Source organism: Pygocentrus nattereri, chromosome 5 (assembly GCF_015220715.1).
Source record: "Pygocentrus nattereri isolate fPygNat1 chromosome 5, fPygNat1.pri, whole genome shotgun sequence".
Classification (NCBI taxonomy): Eukaryota; Metazoa; Chordata; class Actinopteri; order Characiformes; family Serrasalmidae; genus Pygocentrus; species Pygocentrus nattereri.
In genome coordinates, this window is record NC_051215.1 from 13,816,997 (window position 1) to 13,830,408 (window position 13,412).

General features: G+C 40.5%; 1 protein-coding gene across 1 annotated transcript in view; it reads right to left on the minus strand.

The window, feature by feature from the left end:
• The window catches only part of frem3 (Fras1 related extracellular matrix 3), a 56,369-nt gene extending 43,212 nt beyond the window's left edge, over window positions 1–13,157 (minus strand). Inside the window, exons 1-2 of the mRNA XM_017701426.2 lie at window positions 8,041–13,157; window positions 7,772–7,861 (exon numbers count right to left, since the gene is read on the minus strand). Coding sequence (XP_017556915.1) covers window positions 7,772–7,861; window positions 8,041–13,069 — 5,119 coding nt within the window. The 5' untranslated portion in view covers window positions 13,070–13,157. The remainder of the gene's footprint in view (window positions 1–7,771; window positions 7,862–8,040) is intronic.
• Between the last annotated feature and the right edge of the window lie 255 nt (window positions 13,158–13,412).

The following is a 13,412-nucleotide window of genomic DNA, read 5'->3' on the forward strand; positions in this document are numbered from 1 at the left end:
CGGACTAGCTTTCCAAGCCTGGACATGCTTGGCAACTTATCAATGGCTAGGATGCAAGTTCCCAAACCTTAAATCTCTACAGTCCACAAACCTATAACAAAGGGAAGAAATCACCCTATACCCAACTCCTTTTGTATATTTCACTCCTTTCCTTAAGACAGAACTTTGATCAGTGTGGCAGCAGTTCAACAATACAGACAGTCATTCAAAACACATTACACATCTAATGGGAATAATGGGAAATGGACTGTCTCAGCATAGTTAGCAAAGTTAGGTTTTGCTGTGCACCTTAATACTACTTTGTCTCATGTAAGATATTGATGTAGATGTGATGGACGAGGTTAACCTGTGGTCAATTTATCATTGATAACCACAGGTGTTCTTGTCTGTAGATGACAAGATTCTATTTACCCAAAGGCTGAAGTTTGAAAGGGCAACGGTGAGCAGATCAGTTACAAATTCACCTTCTTGTTCTCATAAAAAGGATTTATGCAAGGATTGTTATGGACTTTCTTTAGTCACTTTCTGACTATCTATTTCTGCTGACTTAACATACCACTGGTGGTACATTCAAAGTTTGTCTTTGCCCTTTTTAACTCATTAAAATCTGCCCCCAGAGTAGCTCATGTGTGTACATATACCCACTGTAAAATACACCAATCAGCCATAACATTATGACCACCTCATTGTTTCTACACTCATTGTCCATTTTATCAGTTCCACTTTGTAGTTCTACAATTACAGACTGTAGTCCATCTGTTTCTCTGCATGCCTTGTTATCCTGTTCTTCAGTGATCAGGACCCCCATGGAACCTCACAGAGCAGGTATTATTTGGGTGGTGGATGATTCTAAGCACTGCAGTAACACTGACGTGGTGGTGGTGTGTTAGTGTGTGTTGTGCTGGTACGAGTTGATCAGACATAGCAGTGCTGCTGGAGTTTTTAAACACTGTGTCTACTCACTGTAAACTCTATTAGACACTCCTACCTTGTCAGTCCACCTTGTAGATGTAAAGTCAGAGACGACAGCTCCTCTCATCATCCTATAGTCCTTCATCAGTGGTCACTGGACACTGTTGCATGGATATTTTTGGTTGGTGAACTATTCTCAGTCCAGCAGTGACACCAAGGTGTCCACTCCAGCAGCTTCAGCAGCACTGCCGTGTCTGATCCACTCAGACCAGCACAACACACAGTAACACACCACCACCACGTCAGTGTTACAGGAGTGCTGAGAATGCTCCTCTACCAAAATAATACCTGCTCTGTGAGGGTCCATGGGGGTCCTGACCACTGAAGAACAGGGTAAAAGTGGGCTAACAAGGTATGCAAAGAAACAAATGGACTACAGTCTGTAATTGTATAACTACAAAGTTCACCTGTATAGTAAAATGGACAAGGAGTAGAAACAAGGAGGTGGTCATAATCTTTTGCCTGATTTACATTTACAGCATTTAGCAGGTGCTCTTATCCAGAGCGACTTACAAGAAGTGCTTTGTCTGTGTAGAGAAAGTATCTTCTAGTTAGCAATAGGTTAGAGAAAAAGACAGTCCTGAGCTCAGATACTGCTAGATACAAAAGTCACTGGAGATACCCAGAAAAAAGGAGTTGAACACAGAACTCTGTGCCATACAATACAATACAATACCAGTAAACTACAATACACGGTGCATTCAACAATAAAGTAAACTACAATACACAGTGCAATACAATGAAATATAAGTGCAGCATAATATATTGCAAACAATACTTATTTCAATGCTCATTTAAGTGCTGTGTAAAGAGATGAGTCTTCAGTCTGCGTTTAAAAACAGCAAGAGACTCTGCTGTTCGGACAGCCAGTGGGAGTTCATTCCACCACTTGGGTGCCAGTACAGAGAACATTCTCAGTGCTTGTCTTCTACGTGCCTTGAAGGATGGCGGGTCAAGCTGAGCTGTACTCGAAGTTCGACGGGCGCCTGATCAGTGTAGTCATAGTAAAAGAGATCAGCATGTGGAAGTGAAGCTTTCTATGTGCTATCATGTTTTCTATCACTATGTAAAAGAAGCTCCATGCTAGCTTTGTTGTTGCTGTATATGGCATTCAGACCACAAAGTGCTTATTATTTAATAGTTTCTTCTAACATATGAAATTAGTTCATATCAAAAAATCTACAAATTTATTAAATAATGAGCATAATGTAAAATCTAATTATGAGTCCACAGTGATCAGTTATGAAGGGAGAGAAGTAGATTAAAAGGCAGAAATAATTAGACATTTGAGGGTTAATCTTAGTGGCTAATATTTCTCTGAGGTGGAATTCTCTCTGCATTCCTTCATATGTACTACCAAAATAAAGCACCCTCACAATGAACACACAAACATTCTATCCTCATCTGCCCTTAAGGACTATACACTGTTACATGCAAAAGTGCATCCTCTATAACACATGAGCTGCTGTGCGTGGGTGAACCAGCATTTTTCTCTAAGGCCCTGGTGTATATGTATACATTTTGGGGTGGGGCTCCAGCTTGCAGGGTTCTATACATGCTGTGTATCTGATTTCATGGGCAAACAGGTGCGGCCACATGGGCCAGAGGAAAGAGGTCCCAGAGGAAGCGCTTCACTCAAAGTGTTTGTGTTTATGATGGGGGAGGATTATATGCTCAGACCACTTAAGAGAGGGCAAATACACACACACACATACATACACACACAAACAGGTAGAGCTGATAGCAATCAGGCTTCAGCTGACTCTGAAGACTTTACTTCCAAAATATTGTATTAATCCTTGTATTGATTAATGTTTGTTTAGCAATCCATGAATTATTTGGATTAACGGGGGCAGTGAATAAGAGAAAGGGACATGTTTGTACCCTTTCATAAGTTAATACTTTAAAATAGACACAATTCTGTACTAAATAGTGGCAGTGTTTGTACCCTGAAAGGTACAGTTTATTCTGAGACTGTGTGTGGGACAGTTTTTCAGACAGTTTTACAGTCATGTAACCAATTGAACCAGCTAAATGAAAGTTTGATCACAAGTTACTCTAAACCATAAACTGACAGGAGCTCATTTAAATATAATGACGTCTAGAATTTCAGTTGAACCACAGCAGGGCTGAATTAGCAATTAAATTCAACCTTGGACTTTTGGACTTTTCACACTGCTACAAACACTGTGCAATCTACCCCCCTCCCTGACCATGACCCCCAAAAACCTTGTTAAGAAGTCCTACCTTAGCACATATTTATAGTTAGTGCTCTACATGAAACTGTAGGTAGGATATTTAGATAGCTACATGCCATTTGTCCCAGGTGGTTTCCATTCATTTTAAACCCGGCTACAGTAGAAACAACCATGTGTTTCTCGCTTTCTCACTCCCTCAGCAAGAAACACACACATCCTCAGGCCCACACACATTGTGGCCCACCAGGAATTGTCCCGGTCCTCCCAATGGCCAGTCCATCGCTGCACCACAAACACTTAAGGTGCATTTCAACTACTAATGTGAAAAGATATGATAGATTAAATCACTTTTGCACAGAATGATGCTTTTCACTATCTTTACTATCTCATAAAAGCAGAAAATACTACACAGTAAGGTAGCTTTTAATATTACAGTCATATGCAAGTTTGAAGCTATTCAAATTTGATGTATTGTTTTTAAGGTTTCTAAGTTAAAGTAAGTTAACACACCCTCTACAGAGAACAAGCTTAAATTTGCCTTTTTATTTATTTATTTTTTTACAAATTTAGAGCAGTATAGCATCAGGAAATAATAAAAAGTGGCATAATTTTTGCACAGATCATGTTTTATTTTTTTTAATTCAGCAAATAAACAGTAATTGTCCATTAAAATTGCAAAAGTGTGTTCTCTGTGATGTCCACTTATTTTCACTAGAAAATCAACAAAACAAACACATTTCATTCAGGGGAAAGAATATCTTGAATTAGACACTATTGAGCATTTTCCATGGTCTAGTACTTAAAACCTAGCATAAAATGGTCTAGCATAAAAACATTTAACCCATTTAAAGTTTAAAGTAATTAAAAAAGATCAGCGTGTCATTATGCTGTACTTTATTTACAGCATGTATGTATTAAAAGAAGCTTCCTTTTCTTAAATAGAGCAGGGTTGAAAAGGTACTAAACAGGTAGAATTTTCATTTATCAAGATACAAACAATATAAATGTATCCATAAACATACAACAATGTTTGAACATTCAACTGTGCACCTTAAATGAGTTTTTCCCAGGGGAATGTACATATTTGTACCTTCTCATAACCTAATGTTTTAAAAAAGAACCATAAAATAAAAAGGCTGGAGACTGTACATAAATATTGACCCTTATATAAAAAGACATTTCAGTGGAATATGGCACAATTATGATCCCTAATTACTGATGACGTACCCTTGAGAGTACCACCCCAGTGACATGAGGGGTGGCACCCCAATAACAGTTTGGTTCCTTTTATAGAGTGTAGCTGCAAATTAATCTGCACCTGAATTTTAGTTTTCCAAGTCTCAAACACCCATATGAGCATTTTTATGTACCTGCTAATGGGAAGGTGTCAATTTTATAACTTTTGTTAAAACTATGTTAGTTGGTACAACTGTTAACATGTTAGTAGCTCATAAAGTCGTAACACACAGGCAGTTTATGTTCAGACTAGGCTACTTAAGTCCAGCTGCTGCAACTGGCTACTGGACTGTAAGGATTTTCAAAAGTGAATCTCTACTGATAATGAGATGCAGGCCAGGATTTTAAAAAGTGGCCTATACTGTTTCTTTTCTGGCTCTGAAAGCTGCCATGCCCCACCAGGCAGTCAGAGGCTCTAACCATAGATAACCCTGCCTGGCTCCTAAATGAGTAGTTCCTTCCAGCTGATGGGTTGCCAGAGATGCTGAATACCAGCCACACGTACACACGCACACACACATACCCAGATGCACATATACACACAACATAGTCACCAGAGCATTCCCTTCTTGGTAAAGGATGAGTTGGAATTCAACAAGAAGAATGTCATCAATGAGCCTGCAGTACTTGTTCTTTCTTAAGCTCTACGCTATGTATACTTTACTGGAAAACAGGACTGAAGTCAAAATAATTCAAATATATATAAATAAATAGGTCTGACAGGAAAAATATGAATGAATATGAAAAAGAGCAGGTTCTTTGTGTCATTCCAGGGATCATTTTGATGTAATGTACAAATCCTAGGAAAGTGATTAAGAGCTTTCAAGATCTTTAAAAGGCTCTTCACTCTAACATTTAACTATGTCATGTACAAGGATTCTTCTTTAGGGTGCTAAAAGGGTTCTTCTTTGGCTCTGTTCAAGGCACTTTTTCTAAAGAGTGTATATTAGCTTCATAGTAGTTACTGGGTATTATAAGTAATACAGTTATAACAAAAAACTAAATAAGCCAAAGGTTCAATATACTCACAAATGAAGATCTGCCAAAGATGAAAGAGCATTTTCCCAGAAGTCACCACATTCTTCCATTAATTTCAGAGAGACATTCTCAGACACATCAGTTAACCATGAGCTGTTATTTACTGACTGCCAAAGTTCTGGCTACCTGCTCAGACATGTCCACGCTGAAACAGACCTTCAGCCTAATCAGATAATTATTTCCCTTTCTTCTCCCTCTTTCAGGTGTGTATAGAGTAGGGGGGCAGAGAGTGGGGGGCACGAGAGGTTAAGTCTCCCACACCATTTACAGCAAGACCTCTGTGTCCAGCTATTGTGTCCACACATGCTTGGGAGATACAGAGAGTGACCAAACACACCTTGAGCACACACAAATGCACATTCCTGCATCTGGTTCTGATGAGCTGACCAGTATCCCCAAACAGCAGCATGACAAGCACAAATCCACATGACTATAAGATCCTTGTGTCTCCTCTTTTGTCTCAGACAAAGGTTCCATTCTCTTCCTGAATAAACGCACAAAGCCAAACACCCAAACCACAGGAGCACCCAGGTCCTTCAAGTGTACTCTAAAAGTGTCCTGAGAATATTACAAAGCTACAATACAGTGAATGCCTTAGTATGCAAACGTTTAAAGACTGGATAAATGACATTTTGTTGATTTTCTAGGTGAAAATAAGTTAACACAACTTTCACAGAGAAAACACCTCAGCACTTTGTAATACACAATTACTGCTTATTTGCTGAATTTAATGTTTTGGGTTAAAAATAAGACATAAAATTTTTACTTAGGGAAGAACTGAGACCAATGACCAAGAGATTACCCTGGAGAAATAACAGCTTATTCAAAGTCCTCACATTTAAGGAGAGCTTACTTAGCTTAATACATAAATACATCATTCCAAATCCTTTGGAATACCTGCAATCTGAGACCTAGACTACTGGTTAATCTTTGTCTAGTTAGTCTTTGAGACTTTGTCCCAGACTTTAGTGGTCAATTATTATTAGTTCTCATTTTATGGCAGTCTATGGCAGTATTATGATGGAAAATGTTCTTTGCTAATTTATTGCTGTAGTCTTCCATGGTGTGACTTCTATTTCTAAACTTACTATTGCGTTTTTGCTTCATTCAACAATGTGCCAAAATGGTGTCCCTTAAAAGAGGGGGGCTATGCATAAAAAGAGTTGAGATTCTCATATTGTTCACCCACTATAAAAGTAAATACTCTTGAAGCTGGAATTTTGCTCTTTAATCTCTTGGTCGATGCTTTATTTTAAACAATAGAAAAGAACTATGCAATGGTCCAAGAATTTATGGACAGCACTTCACATTAAAAGTCTTTTACAACATTCCTTTGAATGATCTGGTAAAGCTCAATTAATAAGAAACAATTATGAAGTCAAAGGTTGTTAAAACTAGCTGGGAGTAGGCTATTAGGATGCCATGGGAATATGTTAGGCATATGAAATTGTATGTGACTACCATGATCTTGTTCTTCTGATGATGCTCAATACAGCATAAATATAGCCCAAACTTTGCAGTGTGGATTGCATTTCAAAACCTCAGAATGCATGCACCATTTACAGCTGAAGTTAAAATAGCAAAGCCTCCCACCTGTTACATTTTGTTACTTTGCTTTTGGAATATCCTGAACTCCCCATGTACTCTGGGCTAAGTGTGTAAACTTATGTTTCACAGTAAAAGAATGGAGAAGTAGTGGATTTAAGACAATATCATGCAATCACTGATTACTTGTCAGTGGAAACCCTAGGAAAACATAGAGGCTAACCAAACACAAAGGCCTTCCTTATTTTGTTAGACATTAATGAATATGTAACAAATATCCTCACTGCTTCTTTATCAATATGTCTAATCACAACTTATATAATAAACAACTTATTTGTTATAGTTAAAAACATATATAATTCAGTAACTGAACGAAACTTCTAATAGCAGCAGAAGTTAGACTTATTTTACAGCAGGGAAAACTTTGGTTATCACACTAGACTGAAAATTCCATGTCATAAAATGACAAAAAAGACAGAAGGTTTTATGACTTTTAACATTGTGGGGTATGTTGCCGCTTCCAAAGAAAAGTAAGCACACAGTGCTGACCTTCTTTAATACTGTAATATAATGCTATTCTTTCTTGCCAAGTTCAAGGCTTGAGTCAAGAACAATGCTTTGTGATATAACTATTCTCTTTGATGTTTGATGTTACTGGAAGCTGGACCAAAACTTTCAGCAAAATGTAATAACTAACTGAATGCCCTTTAATTTTAATGTTAGCATTAATACTAGCTTAAGCTTAAATTAATGAGAGAGGCAGAAGAAAAAAGTAGTCTTACCATTGTCTTCTACTATGAAGTAAAAGATATCACTTGTGGCATTGGATCCATCAAGCAAAACATAGCAGATCTTCATATCATCAATATCGCCTGGCAAAAAACAATGATGAGTGAAATGATTGTATTTTAAAGAAGTTCCTATTCTACTGTATGCAGCAAGTTGTGGCTTTCACGTTAAACTTACTGTGGCTTATTTTGGGAAATTAAAACTAAGAATTAAGAAGAGAAATCTGTAGAATGAAATACTACAGGTCGAAGTGTTGACTTACTTTGTGAGAAGGTCTTAATGCTGTTGTTTCCCAGGGCAGTGTTTATGATGAAACCATGCAGAGGGGCCTCAGACACCGAATACTTCAAAACCTTATTTGGGCTATCCCTGTCCTCAGCCTTCAGTGTTTTACTGGTAATTAGGAATCCAAGATGCCCAGTATGAAGGACCCTGAGGGTGGGTGCAGCTTTGTTGACCACAATTTGAGGTACACCATTGTCCACTGTGTTGATTAGGATGGTCATTGTCTGTGGCTTACGTGTCTCAAAGACTGTATCAGGGAACATGTAAAAGTCTATGTGAGTTCCATCAGTAACCGTAAAGGAGAAGCTGTCCTCATTGGTCTCTGTGCCATCATGTTTGTAACTAATTAGGTTCTCATTTAAGTCTTGCTTGGTGAATGTTGTAATGGCCTGAGTGCCATTAAACAGCAGCTGACCATGCACCGGCACCTGTGTGACCACAAAGCGCAGTAGACTATCTGGAGTGTCACGATCCTCCACAGTCAACTCAAAAGGTGTGATCAGTTTGGTTTCACCCTCTCCCACCACCAGTTTGTTGATGGTCAGGACTGGCTTCTTGTTGTCCACATCAGTGATGGACACACGGAAGGTGCGGAATACTGGATTGTAGCCATCGGTCACCTCAAACTCAAAGCTGTCCATCTTTACTTCGTCATCAGAGGTGTGGATATAGTAGATTTTGTTTCCAGCCAGTTGCAACTGTGTGAAGGTGGATATGGGTACACCAGGAAGGTCAGTGCACTCTAGATGACCCCTGCTAGGGGCACGTGTAATGCTAAAACTGAGGTATTCATCAGGGCTGTTAATGTCAGTTGTGCTAAGAAGGTCTGTAGTCAGGGTCACTTTGCCTCCTTCTTTGAGGGTCACTCCTTTGTTAATGACATCAGGGAAGACCATATCAATGCTTCCAATGTTGATATAGAAGTAACGATCGATGAGGGGGTTGATGCCATCCGTGACATCAAACTTCATCAGATCGCGGACACCCTCCTGGCCTGTGTGCACATACTGTATCAGTTGTTTATCAATTTCATCTTGTGTAAAATTCATTTCAGTGCTGATGTTGCCAATAACATCTCCGTGTTTGGTGATTCGCTGGATGTAGCCTTGACCTGGACCATAGCGAATAATGTAAGTAAGTGTTTTGTCTTCAGAGTCCAGATCAGTGGCTTTTAAGACTCTGTTGCTTATTACTTTGGTTTCTCCAATTTCAACCTCTAGTCCATCATTGATAGTCATTCTTGGGGTCTCATCATCAACAGGAATAACCATTATCAGAACTTTCTCTTCAACAGTGTGTTTCCCATCAGTGAGTCTAATTTCAAAGCTATCTTCTTTGGTTTCTGAGTCATCATGTTCATAGACAATATTAGATGCTTCTTTGATCTGCTCCAATGAGAATTTCACTACAGGGACAGTCCCAGTGGTCAACTGTTGGACAATGTTGCCATGTTTGGGGTTTTTAATGATCTCAAACTCTAATTCATCACCAGGAATGTCTGCATCTGCAGCATTTAAAATGGGAGTGTCTATTACTAAGCTCATGCCCTCCATGACAACAAACTCGCGAATGAAAATTTCTGGTTTCTCATCATTGGCTGGGATGATGACAATGGGGAAAAAACGCTTCTCTGAGAAGTTGATTCCATCGGAGCAGCGGAAGGTGAACCTGTCTTCCACTGGCTCTACACCTTTATGAATGCTCTGGACATAGTAGATGTGACTGAGGCTAATATCTTTAATGCTAAAGGCAGTGATGGCAGTGCCTGCTCTTGACTTCTCTGACCCAGGAGCTGGAGAAATGTTCTCCACATAGCCAGATGTTGACTGGACTATAATGGTGCAGAGGATATCATCATTATCAGTGTCAATATCTTCAGCTTTGATGTGCTCCAGCGTAATAACATTCTTTTCCCCTTCTACAACCACAAATTGCTCCACAACACTAACAACAGGGGCAATACTGTCCACAGGAAGGATGGTGACATGTACACGAACTCCTTGGACTTTGTTGCCCCCTACCACCCACTCATCAGACATGTCAGATATGGTGAGGTTGAAGGAATCATGCTCCTTAATAGGGCCAATCTCACCACTTGTGTGGGCATATACAACCACTCCATTGATGATATCTTGTTGAGTAAAGCGTTCGGCAGGAGCACCGTTCACCAGGATTTCTCCTAGTCTCGGAGGCTCTTCCACTATAAAAGTGAGCATGAGATCGTCCGTGTCCTCATCCCGACCTTGGATCACATTGCTCGTGATCTCTGTGGCTCCATTCTCAAGCACGTCAATTGAAGCCCCTAAAAGACCTGCTGGTAGCATAATGGTTGGCGTCTCATCATCAACTGGCTTAATGTTGATCTTAATAACTATGGGAACTTCATGGAAGCCATCACTAACATCAATTTTTATAACATCACTGAGAGATTCCTCACCACCATGGATATAGGTCAGCCGGCCACTCTCAATATCTTCTAAGATAAATGTTTCCCCATTAGACATGTCAATTCCTAAGTACTGCAGCTGGCCATACCTGGGAATTTGGATCACTTTAAAGATGATATTTTCATCTTCTGTGTCCTGATCAGAGGCATCCAGTTCATTCTTTGTTATTATGTAAGTACTTCTCTCCAGTACAGTAAAACCAGTATTAGTGATCACAGGAGGCTTATTGTCTACAGGCTGTAAAAATATAGTAAATAAACCATCTACTGAGTTACCAGCCGTGTCCTCTACAGTAAAAGTGAACTGGACGACTTTCGGAGTGATGCCCAGTTCCTGGTCAGGGGGCTTGTATGCTACTTTATGGTGATTTACCTGGGCTTGAGTGAATTCACTAATGACAGTGTCAGGGCTGTCTGTTAGTACAATGGCTCCAAGGGCCACTGGGTTGTTCTCGTCTGTATCTGTGGGGGGCTTGATGATTGTATACTTGAGATCTCTGTCATCACAGTCCAAGTCTGTGTAGCGTAGGAACTTCTTTTTAAAGTATGTCAGCTCATATTCTTGAACTGTCATGTGCAGAGTGGTGCCTGGGTACAGGGTTGGGGGTACATCATCAACTGGATGAATTTTAATAGTGAATGTGTGTTCTCCTGACTGATTTGGAGGGTCATTGTCATCATGGACTCTGAACACAAATTGGTCAATGACTGTGGTGGTGCTGTGGGGTCCTTTGTGGCGGTAAAACAGTTTCCCATCCAGGATATCCTGCTGGAACCATTCTGTCACCACCTGTTCAAACATTTCATCTGTCGCACTAAACTTCCAAGCGGAGGCATCTGCAGGGGGCTCCACTTGTCTAAGCAACAGCTCACCAATGGCTGAGTAGGGTTCCTCTAAAATGAACTTAATAGTTGAGTCTTCTGAATCAATGTCAGTAGCACTCAAGATAAATGGGGAGATCTGCATCATTTCATTCTTGAACAGCACAATGCCAGTGTTGGCATTAATAATCGGGGGCTCATCATCAGTGGGGGCAATTGTGATGGGGAACAAAAACTCCACTTCATTTGTGCCATCCATCATTCTAAATATAATATTGTCGCTGTAAGTATCACTTCCATCATGCTGGTATACCACAATGCCAGCATCCAGGTCAGCTGGTGTGAAAAACTTTTGACGAGACCCCAACACTGTCAGCTCACCATGTTTCAAGCCATCAATTACAGTGATCTTCACATCTTCAAGGTTATCCTCATCACTGATTTCCAAGTTCTGAGAAGTAGACAATGGCCTTGACTGACCCTCAAACAGTAACTGACCTGTGTTCCTGGTTGCCACTGGGGCTAAAGTGTTCATTGGCTTCACCACAATCATAAACGCAAATGTATCTGATATGGCCCCATCAGTATCAACTATCTCAAATTCAATCTGGAAAATCCTCTCTATTTGTGAATCTTCAGATGGGGGTTTATAGGCAATTTTTAGGTCTTTGATATCTCTCTGACGAAAAGAGGTTATAGGTAAATTCTGATCATCTGTGCTGATGATATACCCCTGCTGATAGCCCAGTGGAGATGTTATGTTAAAGATTAAGTCATCAGAATCTGATTCCACATCTTCAGCTGCAAGCATATCAGGAGTTATGGCTGTCATCACAAACTGATCAACCTCCATCATCATCATAGCTATAAAGCTGGCTTTTGGAGGTGTGTTTTCTGCCCCTTCTTTTATTCTAACCATGATCTGGAAGTGCTCCTGTTGAATAGTATTGCCCTCATTATCCTGCACTTCCACTAACATTGGTATATAATCTCTGTTAGGAGATTTGGTGGTAGCAGTGTGGATATATCGGATGCCTTTTTTGACAAACTCATCACAGTCAATCATCTGGCCATTAACAGAGTTATCTGAAAGAGTTCCATACCTGGGGAGGCCACCTGCACCAACCAGTGTAGTGACCTTGCAAGTAGTGACACCATCCTCGAAAGCAAACTCCAGGCCCTTTTTGTCAATGGGGTTGCTTTGACCATTCAGCTTTTCCACAACAAGGGGCATGTTACGGGTAAGGATCTCCAGCTGCTGGAAGACCACTTCCACTTCTAGCATAAAAGGGATTATCACAGTGTCTGTGTGGGAGTCATACCTCAGCTGCAGCTTCACATGGTCCTTGCTGGGACTCCTTGAGCCAAAGTGAGTGTATTTTACCTCTTCTGCTCCAAAAGCACAGGGGAATTTTTTGGGTGTCAGCATTCCAGGTCTCTGCGCAAGTGGGTCGTTGTCTAATACCGTGATGTGGCAACGGTCTCCTGGCTGCACCTCAGTGACAAGGTCATTGATAGGGTCCAGATAAACTGAGCGTCCGAAGGGAACTCTAATCCCATTGTTGGCCACCAAGATTGTTTCAGGATTAGGTCCAGTTTGGCGCCTGTAGAGGAAAGCTGGGTCAAAAGGATCTGCATCTGCTGTGTAGAAGGAACAGCCTAATGAAAACAGCACAAGGAGGTACTTCAGAAGTGTCTGTGCTGCACACAGTCTTGTCCTTTGCAGACAACCAGCCATATCCACAGCTAGTTGCACTGCAGTCTTGAAAGCTTATTGCAAAAACAAATGCGATTTGCTCTCCAAAAAGTAGTTAAGAAACAATGTCTCCCCTCCTTAATCACTTCAAACTTGGTCTGTGCTCTCCCAGTGGTATCCCTCTTTCTCTCTGTCTCCCTCCCCCTCTGCACTTAGCCACACACACAGCACAAGTGCAGTGCTCCTGCTGAAGCAATGCAGGTAATACTTAACTAGAAAGACACTGACAGTGCAAGACTCCACCCTCAGACTGACCTCTCCCACAGCTAATTTAAGGCAGCAGATTGGACAGCCCCCCTCAGTGTTGCACTGACCCAACCCCCTC